The sequence below is a fragment of the Neovison vison genome, chromosome 2 (genome assembly GCF_020171115.1).
Source record: "Neovison vison isolate M4711 chromosome 2, ASM_NN_V1, whole genome shotgun sequence".
Lineage (NCBI taxonomy): Eukaryota > Metazoa > Chordata > Mammalia > Carnivora > Mustelidae > Neogale > Neogale vison.
The window spans coordinates 164,740,506-164,763,539 of record NC_058092.1 but is presented as its reverse complement, the minus strand read 5'-3'; the positions used below and the strand labels follow the sequence as shown (position 1 = coordinate 164,763,539).

The 23,034-nt window shown below is 38.8% G+C and overlaps 1 protein-coding gene across 10 annotated transcripts in view; it reads left to right on the top strand.

Annotated features, from left to right (window-relative positions):
- LIPK (lipase family member K) overlaps positions 1 to 23,034 on the top strand; it is an 87,256-nt gene that overhangs the window by 46,172 nt on the left and 18,050 nt on the right. For 7 of the 10 annotated variants that reach the window (XM_044239470.1, XM_044239469.1, XM_044239468.1 and 4 more), the window contains 4 exons: positions 7,820 to 8,041; positions 13,442 to 13,585; positions 18,556 to 18,671; positions 21,018 to 21,132. In XM_044239470.1, the coding sequence (XP_044095405.1) occupies positions 18,567 to 18,671; positions 21,018 to 21,132 (220 nt within the window). In that variant the 5' untranslated portion in view covers positions 7,820 to 8,041; positions 13,442 to 13,585; positions 18,556 to 18,566. Of the gene's footprint in view, positions 1 to 5,741; positions 6,579 to 7,819; positions 8,042 to 11,252; positions 11,329 to 13,441; positions 13,586 to 18,555; positions 18,672 to 21,017; positions 21,133 to 23,034 lie in introns of those variants that run through there. The other 3 variants (XM_044239474.1, XM_044239475.1, XM_044239471.1) reach the window with 3 other exon arrangements.

Below are 23,034 nucleotides of genomic sequence, written 5' to 3'. Positions count from 1 at the left end.
TGCTTTTGAAAATTCTTTATGCTGCTTTTAGAAACGTAGACCCAATTTTACATAGCTTAATTAATGATTTATTGTCATAATTCCTGCCTTTGGTCATATTTAGAAAGCCCTCCCTCACTCAAATATTATAAAAAATATTTACCTACATTTCCTTACAACTTGATATTATTATATTTTGCATCTAAATTCTTAATTTACATGGACTTTCTTTTTGGATTTGGAATGATGCAAGTGTTTACCTTTATTGTGTTCCAAGTATTTACTCACTTATTCTGATGCCATTGGGGAACAATTCTTTGTCCACACATATTTTTTTTTCTTTTTTTTTTTTAAGAGTTTATTTATTTGACAGACAGAGATCACAAGTAGGCAGAGAAGCAGGCAGAGAGAGAGGAAGGGAAGCAGGCTCCCTGCTGAGCAGAGAGCCCGATTCAGGGCTCGATCCCAGACCCTGGGATCATGACCTGAGCTGCAGGCAGAGGCTTTAATCCACTGAGCCACCCAGGTGCCCCATATCCACACATCTTAAACAAGGTTTTATTGTGTTCCGAAGTCTAGGCATTTAGATGCGTTTTCACAGTGAAAGTTTTTATGATATTACATACTTTTGCATAGCTAGAAGGAATCCATGGTGGTGTATTATATTTGCTAATTTTTTATTTAACATTGATGTATCACCATTTATACATAAGCATGGTCTGTAATTGCCTTTAACTTTTTTTGATCCTTTTGTTTTCTATGAGGGTTATTCTATTCAGATGCATTAGAAAAATCTTCTTGATGCTCTGTAATAGTTTAGATAGCCTATGAATTGTCTGTTCTTTCATGATATGATAGAATTCTAAGCTAAGATTCCTTTAAGTATAATGTCTTTTCCACGAAGGGATCTTTTACTGCCTTTTAAATTTTTTCTAAGATCTATTCAGGTTTTCTATTGCTTCTATATTTAATGTTAATCATTTATGTTTCGCAATAAAGCTTCCATTTCACCCAAAAGCATCCATAAAGCTAACATGCCTTATGAATCTCTAAGTATGACATAAAGAGTTCTTACACGTTTCTGAATCTTGTGTTGTTGTTCAATCTTTCTGTAGGACTGTTCTTCTAAATTATACAGTGTCCTAGAACATTCCCTTAAATTTGTTTTTAAATTCTCTCTGAACAAAGAATTGTATTCCCTTTTTTTTTTTTAAAGATTTTATTTATTTATTTGACAGAGCGAGATCACAAGCAGTCAGAGAGACAGGCAGAGGGAGAGGGAGAAGTGGGCTTCCCACTGAGCTGGGACCCCGATGCGGTGCTCGATCCCATGACCCTGAGATCATGACCTGAGCCGAAGGCAGCGGCTTAACCCACTGAGCCACCCAGGCGCCCCTGTATTCCCTTTCTTATTCTGAATCTTGTATATTCCTTTTCTTCTATTATATACAGTTATTTTTACTCAAAGAATTAGTTTTTGAATATGAAGAATTAGTTTTTGAATATTCTTCTGTTTTTCAAACTCTTTAAAAAAATTTTCTTTCTCCCTTATGGGAAAAGGGAAAAGAAATTGAAATCAGGAATTCACAATGAATTTGTTTCATAAAACCGAATTGGATGTACTTTTAAGTATTTAAACTAAATAAAATAAAAGGAAGCTAGAAGAATGAACTCATAAGGGTTTGAGTTACATATATTGTGAAATGATGTCATGGTAAGTTCAGGTAGTATCCATCATCTCATACAGGTATAATAAATAGAAATGGAAAAAAAAGAGGGGAAAAAAGGTCTCTCCTTATAATGAGAACTCTTGGATTCATTCTCTTAACTTTCTAATAAGTAACACAGCAGCAGTAACTACAGTCATCAGACTATACATTATATCCCTGTGTTTATTTATTTTAAGTGGAAGTTATCATTGGATCACCTTCTCTCAATTCCCTCTGCCCCACCTCCCAGTCTCTGCTAACCCCAAATCTGATCTTTTTTTCTATGAGCCTGTTTTTTTCCCCTTAGATTCCACATGTAAGTGAGATCATATAGTATTTGCTTTTTTCCATCTGACTTATTTCACTGAGCATAATGTCTTCAAGGTCCTCCCATGTAAATGGTGTGATTTATCTTTCCTTCTTAGGATTGCTTTGGCTATTTAGGATCTTTTATGGTTCCATATAAATTTTTTTTCCATATAAATTTTAAGATTGTTTTTTTCTACTTCTAAAAAAAACATGGAATCTGGATAGGGATTGCATTAAACCTATTGATAGCTTTTGCCAGTATTGACATTCTAACAATATTATTTCTTCCAATCCCTGAACATGGGATACTTTTCCATATATTTGTGTCTTTTTTTATTTATTTTATCATTGCCTTACAGTTTTCAGAATTGAGATCTTTTACTTTTTTGGTTAGATTGATACCTAAGTATTTTACTGTTTTTGATTTTATTGTAAAGGGCATTGATTTTATTTTTATTCATTTATTTTTCAGAGAATTCATTGTTAATGAACAGAAATGCTATTTATTTTTGTATGTTAATTTTGTATCCTGCAACTTCACTGAATTTGTTGATTAGATCTAACAGCCTTTTGGTTGAGTCTATGATTTTATATATTAAAAACATGTCAGCTGCGAATACAAACAACTATACTTATTCCTTTTCAATTCCAATGCCTTTTACTTCTTTTTCTTGTCTGATTCTAGTACTATGTTGAATAGAAGTGGGGAAAGTAGGCATCCTTGTCTTTTTTGTGATCTTAGAGGAAAAGCTTTCAACCTTTTTCCATTAAGTATGGTGTTTCCATGGGCCTGTCATATATCGGCTTTATTATGTTGACATATGTTCCTTCTATTCCTATTTTGCTAAGTGTTTTTATTGTGAATGGATGTTGAATTTTGTCAGATGTTTTTACTGCATATACTGATATGACCATAGGTTAATATGGTATTATCATGTTGATTAATTTGTGTATATTGAACCATCCCTGCATCTCAGGGATAAATTCCTTTTAATGTGCTGCTGCATTCAGTTTGCTGATACTTTGTTGAGAATATGTGCATCTATATCCATCTAGAATATTGGCTTATAGTTTCCTTTTCTAGTAATGTCCTTTTCTGGCTTTGGTATTAGAGTAATGCTGGCCGTCTTTAAAAATATGAATTCTCAAGTTGCTTGTAAAGATAGGCACCAGAGACAATTAGTCCGCAGATAAAATATTTTGAGTGGAAGAGGAATTCTCTTCTCTTTTTGCCTCTTCCATTTTATAAAATGGAAAGACTTGATCCTGTCTGTATATACAGCTTATTGGATAATAACACAAACGTAGTTAAACATTGACTTAGAAACCCCATTTGGGTTGAATGATACTTTTTTCTGTATTTCAAATATATGGACTGTCTACAAATGACCATTTTGACTATGAGACCTGTAACAAAATATCAAATATCTATATAAGAGGGCAATTCAGGCATTTGGTGTTAGGAATTAAACATTTTGGAGAGTCTTATTTGTCCTCCCCCGCCCCCCCCACCCAGCTAGTTCTCTAAGTATTTATAACTTCTAGGAATTGTTTTCTCACCTGTAAAATGAACATTATAATATCTACTGAACAGGGTTTAGGTGACAATTTGAGTTAAAGGGTTGGTCTCAGTATCCTATGTCCAGTAGCTATGGCCTTTTAAGGCCCCTATGAAATTTTAGAAAGCGATCTTTGGGGCTTGCAGAATCCTGGTTGATTTTACTTCATGATATATCAAAACATGCAAGTGTTTCAACCCATAGATAAAATGAATTGTGAAGCAAATTCTTACAAAGATCTTATGTTCTAAGCCTTGTGATTTAACTCAGTATCTCAGTGTGGCTGAATTATAATCTACATTTCATGAATTTCAAAACGCCTTTTTTTTTTTTTTTTTTTTTTACATTTTCGTATCTCGGTACTCAGAATGTTTCTTACAATTGATGTCTTATGAGTATGGCTAATGTTTTGTTTCTTTCCTAGGAGTACATGATATAATGAAAGTTACAACTTACGAAAGAGGACATCTTAGATTCAACAAAATACTATAAGTTCTTTAGTCTTTTCAAATTTAACACCCCCCTCCCTGGGAAAATCCACAGGCCTTAAGGAATTACTGCAGTCATCGGGAGAGGGAATGAGTTTTGATGTTTATTTTGTCCATGTGCCTTGTTTCCCTGTGACTCATAATCTCTGACACACTCCGGCCCACAAGATAGCAGGTGCCTATACACACAGGCACATACAAAAGGGCTTCAGCGCACACCTCTGGAGCATGACATCCCCTAAAATAAACACAGGTACTTTAGGTCCCTACCAACCCACAACAATACCTCCCCAGGGGAGAGTACACCAAGACAATAAACCAAAACAATACAAGGCAGTACAACATCATGCACACACCAAGGCGTAGAATCTTATTGATGAAACAATGCCGAATCCCTGGCTCCAGCTTAAAGGCACAGATCTTTATTTTATTTTGAAGACAACATTTTTAGCTCAGTTTTAGATTTACAGCAAAATGGAGAGGAAGGTACCGAGATTTCCCATTTATCACCTGTCTCCACAGGTGCGTAGGCAGCCTTCCCATCATCATGATTCCCTGACCAGAGCAGTCCATTTAGAACCAATGAACCCACTTTGACACATGGTCATCACCACAAATCCACAGTTTATTTTAGGGTTCAGTCTTGTAAACTGTTGTGAATTCTACTAGTTTCAGCAAACGTGTAATGACTTGCATCCAGGATACTACCTGGATAGTACAATACAGAGTATTTTCCTTTCGCTCAAAACCCTCTGAAGGCCCAGATTTTAAAATGAGCTCAGACTGGGGACCCAGTTCCCATCCACTGTGAATGTTGCAATCCCTTTAAGACTTCCCTCACCCCCAGCCCCTGGAGCATGGTTGCTAGATAGACTCACTCACACACACACACCCACACTACGAGGATGAGCCTATAGCAGGAGTCAGGCAGGGATTACCCTCTTCTTTCCCTTGCTCTGTCCTAATGCCCTGGAGCTTTTAGAAATCATGATGAAAGAGGAAGGAAGTGTTCCTAAAAGAGCACGTACTCCTCCAGCAGAAGGCCAGAAGAAGAAGCAGCAGAGTAAGATGGGCCCTACCCCCAAACAGAGGGAAAACATCTTTGTCCAGTGCCTTGGTGATGTAGGGGTTGGAGAATAAGCTTAAAGAAAGCACGGATATGCATGTAAAAGTAAATATGTAAACAGAGTTGTACTTCTGTTCATTGAGTCAAGTCATAGATGAAAGGAATAGAGAAATGACAGATTGACAGAGAGGTTTACATCGGCACAACAAGCAAAAGAGGTAGAGAAATACATGAGTCCTTTCAGCACTGTGAATGGGAGCCCACAGCCTATTCTAGAACAGTCTGGCAGCATAAAGGAAAATTGAGCAAACAGTATGACGAATGACCAACAGCTCTCACTTCTAGGAATAGATCTCAAAGAAATTCTTACACATTTGATAACAGGGAGTGTAAATGCTAATGTTCTTAACAGAATTTTGCAGAAATAAAATTGTATGTCTGACTCAGGGGAGACAGGATACTTAAAAATGAGATATCACAGGGGCACCTGGGTGGCTCAGTTGGTTAAGCCTCTGCCTTCGGCTCAGGTCATGATCTCAGGGGTCCTGGGATCGAGCACCGCATCGGGGTCCCAGCTCAGTGGGAAGCCCACTTCTCCCTCTCCCTCTGCCTGTCTCTCTGCCTACTTATGCTCTCTATCTTTCTGTCAAATAAATACGTAAAATCTTAAAAAAAAAAAAAAAAACCCACACAGATACTGCAGAATTCTGTGGGACGGTAATTAAAAACAAACCAAGGTACAGACAGGAACATGCTGTGTTCTCACAAGCAGGGCTGACTTGATAGTTATGTCACATATGCAAAGCGTAGGGCCCCGTGCTCTGAATGTTCTCTCACTGTTTACTCCTCGGCTGCCTACATCTTGAAATTCTTCATCGCTTTTCAGCACGGCATTCTGTGTTGTCGCTTTGCACTGGCTCTCGTCTGTTAGGCCATCAGTCCTGCTCATAAGAATAGCATAGGGAAAAGTAAGAAATGGGATGAGATTTAATACAAAATACCATATGGAAGGGTAATATACTGTATTCTTTACAATGATATGCTATAGTGACAGGTTATGGTAGAAAGGAGGTCAGACATGTGGGAGTAGGGATCAGAGACAAAGATCAAAGTTAAATAAGAACAAACAAAACCACAAAGAGCCCTTATATGAGTGAATAACTCACTCACTGTAAGTCTCCAAACAACGATTTGGATTTTCTTTGGGTAAAGGGTGCCCTGCAGAAAACTCTGGGTAAAGTAGTTTAATAATGCAGTCATTGAAAACTTCAATTCAAAATTAAAAATACTTTAATGCAGTACTTGAAAACTTCACCTTTCCATTTCTTTTTGCCTCCGAGTATTTAATTTTCTAGCATGGACTAGATTCCAGATGTTTCTATATTGCCAACACATGAACCATCTTTCCGGTGGGCTTCGTTTTTCTTCTCAAGACTCAAAACGGTGGGCTGATAAAACACATTACTTTGTAAGTGGAACTGCCTATGAAAAACATAGAGAGATAAAATTTTTCCAATAAAACAAGTCAATCTCTAAAACATTTTAATTAACTGCCAAAACTATTACAGGACAGGAGCAAAACCAATGCTGATACAATTCTTAATCAAATCGAGTCCAATCTTATTACTCACAGACACAATCCAAAGAGACTTGTTGGTGCTAAAGTCAACTTCATGCCACATAGTCCTTCCTGACTGATCCCACGAAACTGCAAGTTCTCCTTTTGTGTGTGGGTTTTGTTTTTGTTTTTTTTTTGTTTTGTTTTTCTGAATATTTATTTAATTGTTTGAAAGAGAGCACAAGAGTTGGGGAGAGAGGCAGAAGGAAAGAGAAACTCCTCATCAGATGCCCCATTGAGCACAGAGCCTGACTCGGGACTCGATCTCACGACCCTGAGATCCCAACCCGAGCTGAAATCAAGAGTGGGCTGCTTAACCAACTGAGCAACCCCTCAAGTCGTGTTGTGACTTTGCAACCATGTCCTGTGCTCTGAGTGGCCACAGAGATGCCAGAACCAATGGGGAAAACTCAGGAGCTAATTCAGGAAGACTTCATTGTTCTTCAGATGACTTTCAAGCATGTCAAATGTTAGTGTTTGCATTATTTTAGAAGCTTGCTTGGATTAGTGTCGTCAGATTGGATCTGCAGCCTTCCAGTTGTGAAAACAGAAAGCAGGACTCCACATAGGTCTAACACTCCCTGCAGATTACATCCCACACCCCTCCAGCCCCCCCACCTCTCAGTGCAGACCCAGGAGCTGCTCATCCAGTAGGAAAGACACTGGTTGGAGAGAGCAAAAGCCCCTGCTTCTGCCGTTAGCTGGCTGGAGACCTTGAATGAGACGCAGTGTTTCTAGGCTTCCGTTGAAAGACTTGGATACACTTTCTCTGTTTCCTGCCTGTTCTAATACTCAACTTACATAAGAAGGTAGAGAAAATTTGGGAAAGTCAAGGCAGGAATTGGGAATGAATAACACCACAGGTGTTGCAACTAATGGGGTGGGGCGGGTGGGTGAGGAATGAGGCATTTTATGAAGATGCTTGTATGACTGGTCATGGTATCCAACCTTGGGTGGAATTATTTTCTGGATGGAGAGTCTGTGTTCTGCTGAGAGGTTTCCAATCCATCTGACCCTTGAGGCACAGAACCTGGGGACCGGCTTGGCAGGAGCAAGGTTTTAGTCCATTCATACTTCTTTTTTCTGCCCAGCTAAGAACTCACCTGACAAGGTTGCCTGGGTGGCCTCTGTCATATTTAAAGCCATGATTAATCTGCCTCGAGTTGAGAAGTTTCTGGTTGCGACATCTCCCTGGCTGTCTGGAACAGAGCATGTTCTCCTGGCAACTGCTTCTGGAAGGAGCTGGAATCCATCTGAAGCTCCCAGGGCTTGACGACAGCAGACCCCCTTGTCCCAGAGACTTCAGAGATCAGGTAGGTAATGACTACTGATCTGTTTGCAGAGCCTGAGTCCTAGTATTTCAATGAGACTTGGGAGATATTTGGAGGCACAGAAACATCATATGTTGGTGAGGAATGTTGTATTTGTTTCTACCTTATGAAGCAAGAGATAATGCAGGTATAATGGGACCACCAAGAAGACAGGATGCAGAGTTTTCCTGAGAGAATATCATAGCAAGTTTCAGAAAGCTGTAGCATTTGGATAGGAGATGTATCTATATTTGAGTCTCCTCAAGAGGAGGTAATATAAGGCCACAGCTGGAAAAGGCAAGTGGCAGATTTCATGGATTTAAGAGACCATTCTCTTGGATTGTGCATCTAGGGATTTGGGAAAGAATGCTTGGATAATGTTCTCAAATTTTTTGGAATTTTCAAAAAGTCTTTTATTGTCTCCTTCCAATGGCCTTGAACATGAATATTCCTTCTTAAAAGCAGGGTCACCTGTGGGAAAATATGGGGCCAAGTGACTGGCTGGCGTTGCTGTACTAAGTGACATTCTTACTTATGGAAATTATGAACATTCTTCCAACAATATCTAAGGACGTGTCATTCTCCCTTTCTGTTGCTTTGTAATGAGTAGCCTCACTGGGCAAGGAGTGAAAAAGTGGTTCCTATGAATGCGGATATAAGAGTCAAGTGCTCCTCCAGCCCTGATAATTGCAGACCTGTGTGACCCCCTCCGGGAATCAGAGATGAAATGGTGGTCCTTTCAGTCCACACATCAAAGCCAAAGGTTTATTTTCTTGCTTTTACAATATCCCTATCCTTTATTCTCTGTTTTCAGAAACAAGAAAGTTGTTACCTGACTTTCATGTTTGGAAAAAGACAGTTGTTCAAATATAGAATCCCCTGAGCCCACTTAACACTTCAGACCAGAAATATGACACCCTGTGGAGCTAACTGGGGGATAGGAAAATGGCGTCAAAGGAGTCACTTTAACACAACCAGCTTTAATGTTCCTTCACTGACCTATTCTATGTCTCCTTTACTTCATAAAAGAATTATCTCTTCCACAGCTCCTCCTTTGTTATCTTACTTTTTATAAATTTTGATGCAACGGTTTTCCAGAGTTCAAGGGCTTTGTCCTCAACGTAGTAGAAGAGACGTGAAAATGCAATGCCCTCTAGTGTTTGCTCTTTTTCCTTTTCCTCGTGAGCATTTTATTCCCCATACAGCCTGAAAGTCTTTTTTTTTTAATTTAATTTTATTTTTTCAGTGTTCCAAGATTCATTGTTTATGCACCACACCCCGTGCTCCCTGTGTTCCGTGCCCTCCATAATACCCACCACCAGGCCCTTCAACAGATGAATGGATAAAAAGAGATGAAAGTCTTTTCTGTTGGAATTCCCCTGGCCTTGATGCCCAGAGCTATTAGCCTCTCAACCCCAGTTGTAGATCCTGTCAAAGCTTCGGGAGTCCTTCTTCCTTTGACACAAGTGCTAAATCCTCACATCCCAGATTTGCAGGCCTGGATGTCCTGTTGCGTAATGATTTCCTCCCATTCACTTGTTGATAATAATGTCCCCACTCTTCCCCATTCCCTCTTTCACTCTGGGTGGAGGACTTCAGGAAACAGAGAACCAGATTGGATCCAGATTCTGATTAACCCGGTTGCTAAATAGTGATTGAGCCTTGTGAGTCACACTTCTTTGGTAAGAGATAAGAATATCAGAGCTTTCTGGAGGACGCTGAGGAAAGGACGAGACAGAATTTAAGTTTTTGTAAACGCCCCACTGGTTTTGGATAGAATATGTTGGATAAAAAGGGAAAGTGTGGCAAACACCAAAACGTCTTCACTGACAGACAACAGTCTTCCGGCCAACACAGTCATTGGCATCACTGCCCCAAATCCTGTAAACAATAAAAAGTGAGGGGGGATAGGGAGGGGCTTATTACAAAACAGAAATACTAAAATGTGTAAGCTTTGCCCCCTCAGAAGACTTCCAGTGAAGCAGGAGAGTGAGGCTCTTGTCTCACTGGGTCGGAGAATGAAATCTCATGGACAAAATAGAGTTTTATTAGGCAAGGATATAGAAAAAGCTCTCAGGAGCGAGAGGGGTCCCTCACTGGGTTGCCAATGTGGGCCTCCATCCACAATCTTTTCTTTGGAACTGACCCGGGAGCTTGTGCCCTTATCATTGTTGTGATGTCTCGTTTTGAGTGAGAGCTGGTGATAGCATGTTTAAGGGCTTACTTTTTTGGGGTCTGGTCACAGTGTGACTGCCACAAAAAGACCCCACCTCTGAGGCTCAGGGCAGGGTGGTCTGGTTTTGTTACACCTCAGCATTTCTGGGATTTCTGTGAGCCTGACCCTGCAGTCCCCTTCCTACCTCTCCCTACCTAGCCCCGCCTGTCCCTTACTCCATGAGACCCTTCAGATGTATGGTGGGTCATATACTTGACAGATGATTGCCAACATGTATCCTGGGGGTAGAGATAAAGGAAGTTTCTGAAGGAATTTTCATATATTAAGGTAGACTTGCAGGATCCTGGGGGTCAAGGCTAAGATTGCCTGTTGGCCAGGCAGGTGAGTCCCTTAGAGGAATGCCTCTCTGCCTGTTTCAAGGACTTGACAAAGGGCTGTAAGTAGTAAGGAAATTTAGTCATTTTTCTTCTGCATTTGTCTCCCACATCACTAGGGCATTTCGCAGAGGTCATTGGGTTTAAATTTATACCTAATTATTTCTAAATGTCTTAAGTATATTTATATTATAAGAGTAATTCAACATAATAAAGTCATCAAGGAAAAATGTATAACCAATAAGTAGCAAAAGAGGGGAAGTGTTTATTCCTAGAATCCAAACATAATCATTATCATTTTGGAATAATCCTTCCAATCTTTTTGAAGACCATACTTTTTGGTTTACTTTTTTGAGATCTTTTGAAAGTATATATTTAAAAATATATCTGTAATTTGCTTAAAAATTGTTTTTGCCTCTATCGTCCCAAATTGTGCAAGATTCCACAAATATGTACAAACTTTTAGGTTGACATAGAATTGTTTTTATCATAATGTTAATTATTTTTTAAAGATTTTTTTTTATTTGTTTGTTTGACAGAGAGACAGAGATCACAAGTAGGCAGAGAGGCTGGCAGGGAGAGAGAGGGAAGCAGGCTCCCTGCTGAGCAGAGAACCCGATGAGGGGCTCAATCCCAGGACCTCGAGATCATGACCTGAGCCGAAAGCAGAGGCTTAACCCACTGAGCCACCCAGGTGCCCCTATCATAATTTTAAATGATTGCAAGGGATGCACCTTAAGGTATATTGTAGACAGTTTAAATTGAAATTATTACACAATTTTAAAAATATATCCAATAGAATGTATTTGCTCTACCAACTGAGCCACCCAGGTGCCCTAGAATGTGATTTGAAACCTAATATCATCCTTTGGAAAAAAAATCTCTTGTTTAATGGATTAAAAAATTATATCTTTTGTTTGTTCCTTGAATTTGTATTCCCATTCCACTTTTTTTCTTCAGGTGCTTTATATATTTCTATAAATGTATATCCAAATATATTTGTATGCTTAAAAAGTATTTTATTGATCAATCGGTGCTTCTCTTCAGCTCAAACAGTGGATATGCATTGAAATTAGAATTGTTTTTATTTTCTGATCATAAAGTTGCATTTTCTTTTAACTTTTTAATGACTTGCCATTGTAACTTTCATTAACATATAATCAAAGGATCATAAATATATTAAAGGTTTAATGAATAATTATTAAGCATTAAAACCAAATTTTATTAGGAATGCATCTCTCTCTTTTTTTTTTAAGATTTTATTTATTTATTTGACAGACAGAGATCACAAGTAGGCAGAGAGGCAGGCAAAGAGAGAGAGAGGAGGAAGCAGGCTCCCTGCTGAGCAGAGAGTCTGATGTGGGCCTTGGTCCCAGGCACCCCTAGGAATGAATCTCTTAACGACACGAATGGAATTTCACTTTTTACTCCATACACCCACTGAGGATGATTATTGATTAACAGATGAAACAAAATTCAGCATCAATTGTTTTCCATTTATTCAACAGATTAAGTGCTGAAAAACCATGTTTATATAGTGTTATTCAGTTCCTCGAATTCTTTCTGAAGCTCTCTGTCGCAAATCAGATGGTAATACATCCACAAAAATTATTTTTAATGATTGACCTCCTGACAAGTCAAGTAGATTTTTTTCCAATTTTTTGAAAGCAAAGAATTAAAAACCAACACATTTGCAGAGGTAACTTGCCCTTGGAAAAAGATTGCTACTTTTTCAGCAATGTTTTTGCCAATGCCAGTGTTGATATTGTCAAGTGTTCCTCTGTACGATTTGTGGTCCTAGGATTCAGAAGATGGGACAGGTAGACCTTCCCTTTGTGGAGTTCAAAAAGGGAAACCAGCTTGAAGTCAGAAATTCTCAGATCGTATCAGTTTTAGGAAAGAACATACAGGAGTCAAAGATCTATAATCTGATTTTTTTTTTTTAAACTATTTACATGTTGGGGCGCCTGGGTGGCTCAGTGGGTTAAAGCCTCTGCCTTTGGCTCAGTCATGATCCCAGGGTCCTGGGATCAAGCCCCGCATACAACGGGAAGCCTGATTCCTCCTCTCTCTCTGCCTGCCTCTCAGCCTGCTTGTGATCTCTGTCTGTCAAATAAATAAATAAAATCTTAAAAAAATAAAACTATTTACATGCCTACATATTTCTTGGGAAGTCATCGCATACCCTGGAGTGAAGACCACTGATATGTACAGTTCTTCCTCCCGACAATTTTTTCCTCACTTAATGTAATATCTTAAGTGTGTCTTCATGTTTTTATGTAGTTTTCATGAACATTTTCATGGTTTTTCTCTATTTAATTATTTAATATTTAATTAACCATCTAACATATTATATTTTATTTAAGCAGCCCTTTTCAATTGAACATCTGTTTTTGTTTCATTTATTTAAAATAACAAGCCTGAAAATAACTGTAAAAAAGATGCCCCCACAGCCCCACCTTCAAAGTGAAAGATATATTCTCTTAGTATCTATTTATTGAGTGGAACCTCTGGGACATAAGATATGAATAGTATGAAGAAGTCCTGGTAAATGTAGCAATATTGTTTACCAACTGACTTGCACTAATTTACTCCATAACTAGTAATCATTGAGAACACCTGCTTTGCAACATAGTTTCCAGTTTTTTTTTAATTGAGTTGTAATTATGTACAATAAAAATGCACAAATCTTAAGTGTGCAGTTTGGTGAGTCTTGACAATCATCCTGGTCAAGATATAGAGCACTGTCATCACTCAGAAGCTCTTGTACCTTTCCAGTCAATGCCACTACCAAACACTATTATTTTTTCTATTCCAACACATTTATTTTACCTGTTCTTGTTTTCCCCTTAGATTTTGTTTTTAAGTCATCTTTACACCCAACGCAGGGCTCGAACTCACAGCCCTGGCATCAATAGTCTTATGCTCCACCGACTGAACAAGCCAGGAGCCCCTCATTTTACCTGTTCTTGGTCTTCATAGAGAAAGAATTATCAAGTAAGCATTCTTTTGTGTTTGGCTTCTTTCACTCAGCAAATGTTTGTGAGATTTATCTATGCCATATGTGTCAGTGAGTTGCACTGTATAAATGTAATCTAATTGTGTGTCCCTTCTAATATTGATGGACATTTGGGCTATTTTCAGTAATTCACTATTCTGAAGAAGCTTCAAGAAACAAGTTTGTAAACAAGTTTTTATATAGACCTGTATTTTCTTTTATTTTGAGCAAATACCTGAATATGGAATTGCAGTCTTATAGGGTTTTAAGAAATTGACAGTTTTGACAGTTTTAATATTATAAACTCCCCTTAGCAATGTATGAGCGATCTGATTGCTCCTCCTTCTCTCCACTACTTACTATTATCAGTTTTGTTTGTTTGTTTGTTTTTAAAGATTTATTTATTTGAGGGCAGAAGGGGGAGGACAGAAGGAGAAGGAGAGAGAATCCCAAGCAAGCTCCATGCCCCGTGGGGAGTCCAGTGTAGGGACCGATCCCAGGACTCTGAGATCATGACCAGAGCTGAAACCAAGAGCTGGATTCTTAACCCACTGAACCCCCTAGGAGCCCCTATTGCTGGTCTTTTTAATGTTAACCAATGTAGTGCGTATGCAGTAGTAGCTCATGAGGGTTTTAACTGGCATTTTTCTGATGACTAACAATATTGAATATCTTTTTTGTGTGTTTATTGGCTCTTCATATATCCTTTCGTGAAGTGACTATCCAAGTATTTTGCTAATTTTAAATTTGTTACTTATTATTACTTAAATTTTAAAAAATCCTACACATACGTACTTTATAAACCAGGTATCAATTGAAAAGTTTTTATATTGTCTGTGATCTGCTTTTTTTATTTTCTTAATGGTGTTGTTGATGACCAGAAGTTTATTTAAAGAAAAACTTGTTTATAATATTTTAAGAAAGACTCATTTATAGTATTTTTCTTTTATAATTAGTTGTCTATCCCAAATTTGTAAAGATGTTATCTTCTGACTTCTTCTAAGAGCTTTGTAGTTTAGTTTTCACTTTTTTATTTGCAATACATCTCAAGTATATTTTATGTCTGGTTTAAGAAATGTAGCAAGTATTTTTTCAAAATTGATATCCAACTGGATATCAAAGCTCCCATGAAATAATTATTGAAAATGCTTTTCTCTTCTTATTGAACTTCACTAGAACATCTGTCAAAAGCTATTAGATTACATATAATTTGGTCTATTTCTGTGTACTCTGTTCTTTTTCTTTTTTGTACTCTATTCTTTTAATGGATCTTCCTCAATCCTTTTGCCAATACCACATTGTCTTGACTATAGTGATTCCATATTAAATCTTTAAATTGTATAATGTAAGTGCCCCAACTTTGTTATTCTTTTTTAAAATAGCTTAGGCTACTATAGGGTCTTTATATGTCTATATAAATTATAAAATCAGCTTGTCATTTTTTATTAAGTAGTCTGGCCAAATTGTCCCTGAAACTTAATTCATTTATAGTTCAACTTGGGAACTGACAGCTTAGCAATATGGAGTCTTTAATGTATAAAGTAGGTAATCTCTCTCCGCTCATTTAGGTTTCTTTAAGTTTTGCAGTTTTCAGTGTGAAGATCTTGCTGGTCTTTTGTTAAAGCTGTTACTTACAATTTTTGTTTTTTTATGCTATTTAACTCGTATTTTAAAATTTTTGTTTGATAAGCATTTTTCTGTTAGCATAAGATAAATAATTGCTTATTTTTATGTTGATCTTGTGTTCTGATACTTCTCTGCATTTACTCATGATATCTAGTAATTTTTGTGCAGATTAGGATTTTCTAAATGCACTCTCGTGTCATTTGCAAATATCTTTTCACTTCTACTTTCCCACCTTTTTCTGCTTTTTGGTTTTGTTTTTCCCTTCTTTTCACTCTATTTTATTTAATGACTCCTGCTGTACCATGCTGAATGGACATGATCAGAGCACATACCCTGTCTTTTGTCTCATTCTTAAGGTGAAAATATTCAGTATTTTACTGTTGATTATAATTGCAGTTGGAAGATTTTTCATCAGAGTCTTTCAACTAATTGAGGAATTTCTATTTCTACTTTGCTGACAAGTTTTGGTTGGGAAGAGGAGTTGAGCTTTGTCAAATCTATTTTCCAGTTTTGAAACTGATTTTATTTGCTAACTTGATTAATTTCCATATTCTTCTAATAATCTTGGCTACCAAGGATCCACTCAGAAGATTAAGAACAATTTATCAGGAAGGAAAGTACACCAACTGAGCTCTCTCGGTTAAAATTAGATTTTCTTTTCTTACTTTTTAAATAGATAAGAAATGTACATTTCAGTAATATTTTCAGCTGAAAGAGTTAAAACCAGCAATGACAACAACCACTAAAAACACGAGTAATTTACATTTACTTGCTTACCATTCTCACATTTATTCAGCAAATCCATGTTGTAGACCTGCCAAGTGTTACCTGTTCATGGCCTGAATTCTGGTAACAGTGAACAGAGAAAGTGCTTGCTATAAATATATTGCAGCATCCTCAGAATAATTCCTGATTATTTCAGATAGTGTGTTTTTATTATTCCAGACTCCACACTGTGAGTCATTTGAGCCAAAGTTTGTTTTCCTCTTCTCATTAACCACAGCACCTGTTCGGCCTAATTACAGCCTTTGTGGGTATCTAAATCTGATTTATTCATGCAGTTTCCACTTTTCAGTTCTGTTTATTGGCCTCAGAGAGAATAGTCCTATTTAAAACCCATTATTTCTTTTAAAAGTTCATTTACTTATTTATTGTAGAGAGAGGAGGGGGAGAGAGAAACCTCAAGCAGACTTATGCTGAGCCCGCCGTGGGGCTCGATCCCAGCAATCTGAGATCACGACCTGAGCCAAAATTAAGAGTCAGAGGCTTAACCAACTGAGCCACCCAGGTGCCCCTAAAAGCTTTTTAAAACCCAAATGCTGATGTGATTCTTCCTGCTACAGAGAAGGGAAGGAGGGTAGGAGGGAAAAAGAATGACGTAGAGAGAAGGAAAAAGAAGGAAAGAAAAGGAGGGAAGACGGGAAGGAAAGAGGAAGATACTGAGAGACAGGAAAAAGAAAAAAGCAAACCTTTTGAGATGGTGTGCAGAAATGATGAGTAATTTCTCCTTCTCTTGAATAAAGAGATTTTCCCTTTTTTTTTTTTTTTTTTTAAACCAGAGGGGCAGGAATGAGGAAGCAGCAAGGTGACCAACGTCTTTGGAATTAGATTGTTAGCTTGTAGACTTTTATATTAAATTACCGAAAATTCCATGAAACGTGATCTTGCTGCTAGTCACGAAGAGATGACCTGATCCAAGGTCCCAGCACACACAGGAGAGGCAGGAGGCAGTGGTGATGGGCCGCAGTGTCTTGAATCAAAGACTCTCCATCCTGCAAAGTGTCCCCCTGTGTTATTGCTGCGATCGTTTCCTTGCTTGTTGCTTTTAAACTTAAGTGGTTTCAAAGCCAAATGGGGAATATAATCAACTTTTCTCCCCCACCCTTCTGAGAATTTTCTATTTGAAAAGTAACTTCTTTTTTATGACAAAGTAATACTGGATATTTTTAAAAAATACTATAAAGTCTAGAAAAATGAGACAATAATCACCCAAATATTCACCATCCAGATATAACAGTAATTAAAATTTGGTGTTTAGGCAACGGAGTGGGCTTGCTGCTTGGTGAGTCACAGAGAGAAACTACACCAGGTGTGTTGTCGCACAAAGAAAACGTAATTTGCAGCAATGCAAATGAGTATTTAAACCCAGGAGCCTTGTCATCGGACCTACTAGAGGCAGGGACGAGGTTGAGCATGCGCCCTGAGGAACCTTGCCTGCACATACATTGCACGTTATGTAAATAAGCTTGTGCCCCCCTTAAGTGGAGATTTTAGCGTTATAAGGAGGTAGAGGCAACCGGGTCACTCCACGGTCCATCTGCACAGAGGGGAGTCCGGGTTTAAGCTCTCACCGGTCAGGGTGCTCTGGGCAACCGGAGCTCTTCCGCTGGACAATGGTTATTGCTTGAGGGGTGTACTTTGGGTTTCTATCATAGAGTGCTGTGCCCATTATGGTTTCCCACCCCACCCCCCACCCCCAGGCTTAAGAGATAGGCTGTAAAAAAAGAACTTAAGGGAAATGTCGGGCGAATGTGGATGGGTACGGGCAGCGGGCAGTCAAAGTCAGGTCTTAGGGTCAGTCATGAGGGGTTTGGCAGGGGACAGTCTTTTTTCTCTCTTTGTCATTTGCTTTTTTTCATTGGGCTCAACATATGTGCACAATTCACATTGCTTTTCCCTTAATATTATATAATAGAGATTTTGCGTAACACGTATAAATATTGAACTTAATGGCTGGATAATACCATTCTTCCTCACCCATAATTTTTATTTTATCAATCTCTTAGTTGGTAAATTTCTCTAAGATATATAATCAGGAGTGATTTTATAATATGTATTTCTTTACTATTATGTATGTTATTTTTCCTTTGGATAGACTGCTGGAAACAATCGCTGAGTGAAAATTATGAATATTTTTAAATGTATAAGTCATGGTAATAAATTTCTCTCTGTAAAGTGTGCCAGAGCTTACTCCTATGATCAGAAAAAAAGGAATTAGTTCATTTGATAACTATTGAGATATTGAATGCACTTCATGAATATATTGGCCACTATATTTCTTTCTCTGCAAATTCTACATTCCCTTCTTTTGTCCAGCTGTATAGTGGAGACTTATTTGATGTTTATGCTTTCCTTCCTTCCTTCCTTCTCTCTTTTCTTACTAAAGATTCATAATTTCAGATTTTTCTTGGAATTAGTCTTGAATATTAAGTTTATTGCTTACTAAAGCACAACCTAGAATCATGTTTCTACCCTCTCCTGCAATCGTATTACAGAAGGATTACACAAAGTTCACCTGTAGCATTCTCTCTGATGACAAATATATTAATATTTCCTTTTCTAGGCAGACCCCAAATGCGGCAGCTTTTAGCAACAGCATACTGGATGCTTCTTCTTGGACCTGTATATGGTTATCACAAGAAAGGAAGTATCACAAATCCTGAAGCTAATATGAATATTGTAAGTCCTTCATGAAGAACAAACATTAAGATAAGAAATTATTAATGCAACATCATTTTAGATCTAATTGGTGTGCTTGTCTAAAACCAGTTCTGCGTTGACTAAATCTATGTTCGTGCCCCTGTTCCCTGGCATGGGCTAACCAGGTCTGGAAGTTGCTAATCTAAACTTTTAAAGATATGAACCAAGTTGAGGCAGTGATATTCCCTTTCCTGGTGGTTTGAGCTACCATCTGATGGTGGTTTCCTGAAGAACAGTTCCATGAGGTCATACTGACGACCTCCACAGAGTATCTCTGCATTCTCTCTGCAGTTCTTTCTAAAGTCATTTCTTTAATTTGTGAGCTGTTTCAGTGTTTTTCTTAGTTTAATAAGCCAGACATGGTTTCTGTTGTTTATAACTGAAAGTATCTTAACATACAGAAATTTATACCAGAGGTGAAAAGGAATAGAGTGGAATGGAACAGTGTTAGTCAAAAAAGGAGAGGAAAGAAGGAAAGAAAGAAAGGGGGGAAGGAAGGGAGAGAAAGAAAAGAATAGAAAAGAAAGGGAGGGCACCTGGGTGGCTCAGTGGGTTAAAGCCTCTGCCTTCGGCTCAGGTTATGATCCCAAGGTCCTGGGATCGAGCCCCACGTCGGGCTCCCTGCTCGGCAGGGAGCCTGCTTCCCGCCCCCCTGCCTCTCTGCCTGCCTCTCTGCCTACTTGTGATCTCTCTCTCTCTCTCTCAATAAATAAATAAATAAATAAGAAAATAAAGGGAAGGAAAGGAAGAAAGAAAAGAAAAAGGAAGAAAGGTGGAAAGGAAAGGAAGAAAGAAAAAGAAGGAAGGAAGAAAATGAACAGTTTCCACCATAGTCTTCATTCCAGTGGGTTACTTTATACTCTTGCACACATTCTGCACCAGTGATGTCCTCACCCATGTCAAGGCTGTGTTAGGACTTTAAGAAGAATGAAATTGTCACAGTGGCTAATTAGTGTTGTTCCTCTCTCCATGGTAAGCAGCAGGCACCCCTAACCTCCTACATGGCTGACCTCACAGTCCGTGACTACATGTCATCATACGGAATTTTCCCTCTTTCTCTCATATTCACACACATTCTCTTCCTTCCTGGTCTGGGTTCTTAATTATTGGGTTCTTAATTATTTATTCTTAATAATTGGGGTTCTTAATTATTCTATAAAGATAATGAGAATGATAAACATCTCCAGGGCACTTGCAGGGTGCCAGGTACTGTTCTAGATACTTTATGTAAAGTCCTCAGAACAAGTCTGTGAAGAGATACTAGTATTGTTTTTATTTTACATTTGAGGGACAAAAGAGTTAAATAAGTTGTCCGGAGTTGCCCAGCTAAGAAGAGAAAGAGCTAGCTTTCAATGCCATGCGGATGTCTCCAGAGTCTAGGCTCATAACCACTGCTTTAAATGCATATGCACATCTTTCATGCACTTTGCATGGGCACCTGCATAATCCCGTGGTAAAGCCATGTGCTTTGGGGCTGAGCTTCCTTATGCTTTAATTTTGTCTTTCTCTCTTCCTAGTGTACAATCTCAGATAGATTGTGCAGCTTGCTGACACTCCCTTCTCTCCGTTATAAGTGGGTATGACCCCATCTCAAAGGCTCGTTGTAATGATTAATAAAGCAGAACATATACACCACACTCTTTCTGCAGAAGATGACCAGCAAACAGCATTTCCCATCCTGCCTGTGTATCTGTGCAGGAGGTTTCATTTGGGTTCACTCTCTCTTCTTTGCATTTTTCCCTCTGGTCAAGAAGCTGACCTAGGTCCACAAGCTCCTTTGACATTGACTTCAGTTCAGTTCAGCCCTTTGAAATCTTAAGCGGAGATCAGAAGGACAAGAGGGAGGTTGGATGATTCGTTGCCCTTGTTTCCTCCATGTGGTCACCATAGGTGGGCTGTCTCCTTCTCCATGTGGCCCTTTCTACCTATCTCATTCTGGGCCTGGTGACTACTTTCTCCTACCTCCATTTAAGGTTGTCTAGTCATAGCTCACTTATTACCCGCCATGGGGTCCTATACAATCCCTATGGCTTCCCTCAGTAGCTGACCATGACCATACATTTTTTTTTCCCAAACATTTTGAGAGTGAACCTGGGTGGCATTAATAATATCAGGAGGTATGGTCACCCTACCTTGTCTTCCCCTGCCTTTGCATGCAACCTTCTTCTAAAATCTTCCTCAAGTGATCCTGATTTTCCTGCTACATTCTATCCCAGTACTTAGCTGAACAGTAGGTTGTGTAATTCAAAGTACTATACTGCAGTGTAGGTATATGAACCAAGAGGTGACATCATGGTTGTGTCTGTTTTCCTCTTCTCTTTTCAGAGCCAGATTATTTCCTACTGGGGTTACCCTTGCGAAGAGTATGATGTCGTGACCAAAGATGGTTATGTCCTCGGAATTTACCGGATTCCTCATGGAAGAGGATGTCCCAGAACAAGTAGGATTTATTTTGTTATGGAAGGAAGAATGCCTACAGCAGAGATTCCTAGGGGTGCTGAGAGAAGCAGAGCAGACAGGCAGCTTTTGTTCTGAAATAAGAAACTCATCACCTCCACCGGTCTCGCTCCATTTCACTCGTAGAATCTTCTGGAGTTTTTCAAGCACTTAGATACACAGTTGGATCAAACAACACGGGAGTTAGGGACACCACTACCCCTACTCCAAGCACCTGAAAACTCACATGTAACCTTTGACTACCCCAAAACTTAGCTACTAATAGCCTACTGTTGACCACAAGCCTCAACAATAACATAAATAGTCAATTAACACATACTTTGCCTGTTATGGGCATCACATACTGTATTCTTACAGTGAAGTGGGGTAGAGTAAAGGAAATGTTTAGAAAATCATAAGGAATAAAAAATACATTTATAGGACTGTACTGGATTTATCAAAAAAAAAAAAAACCCACGTATAAGTGGAACCATGTTGTTCAAAGGTCAACTGTATACTGTTTATTTAATCTTTTTATACTCCATCACATTTTCCTTCCAAAAGAACATGAAAGAAAACTTGGTCTTGTTCTGGAGATACCCTTGTCAGGCTGAACAACCAGACCCCTAGGAGTCAACTTGACACTTTCTTCTCCATCACTTCCTATATTCAGTGAGTTGCCAAGATCTACCAATTTTGCCTCCAATCTGTCTCTTATCTGAAAATTTCTCTCTGCTTCAGTATTCCTCAAGTCTAGACTTGGACATGATCACTGTCTTTTGCTTCAGCTATCCCGACAGCTTTGCAACTTACTTCATTTGTAATTAGTTCTCTTCTTAGGTCATTGGGACTTCATGTTTTAAGTAAATCTGACCCGATTTTTTAGAAGATTATATTTTATTTATGTATTTGAAAGACAGGGAGAAAGAGAAAGAGGGAGAGAACTCATTAGCAGGAGGAAGAGTAGAGGGAGAAGCAGACTCCTCGCTTATCTGGGAGCCCAGTGGGGTGCTCGATCCCAGGACCTTGGGGTCATGCCCTGAGCTGAAGGCAGACGCTTAACTGACAGAGCCACCCAGGTGTCCTAAGTTGGGCCCAAATAGTGCTATACTTAAACTGGATTAATGAGCCAGTCCTAGCTCCCTACAACACAGACTGATCTCTGTAGAGAAAGGGGGAATTCTTCTGGCAAGAACTCTTTGCTTTCTTCTCTCAAATCTTAGCTCATTTGATCCTTTGGAGTCTTGTATAATGAATCTTACCAGTATCAGAATGGTTTATCGTGTGAAGAGAAAAATCTAGATTCTAGATAACCCCATTACCTTTGAAAATAGTCATTGAGAACTTTGTCTGCCCAAACTTTTATTTTGGTTCACCAGCGAGCTGCTGAAATGCGTGAGCTGGACGGTTGACTCTACAGTGAGACGATCCGGGGCAGGCTATGGCTTATGACTGCTCTTTAGCAATAACTGGGCAGAATTAATAACACTCCTTCTTTCCGTTTCCTCCAAAGGTAGACTGAATGAACATAGAGTTTAGTTTCTTGTGTCTGGGTGACAGAAGGCTCTCTGGGACCCCGGTGTAGCGACCCGATCCCCGGGAACTGGTCCAGCCCAGGGGAGCTGAGGGGGTCCTGGGCACCAGCACAGTTACAAACCCATTGTGAAAGACAAGAACACCATTGTCACTTTCTCTCTTGTCTGTGTCTCAACACCACTTCTCACTTTCTTCTTCATCAAGCTCTCCCAGTTCTACATTGTGAACAGGACTTTGCAATTTCACTTTGCATAACATGTTCCTGAACACCTTGCCTTTTGCTGTTTAGCTTTCTGACAATGTGAATGAGACCACGTGGCGTGTGTACAATTGAGCCTAGTGCCTGGATCTCAGTCAATATTCACAAATG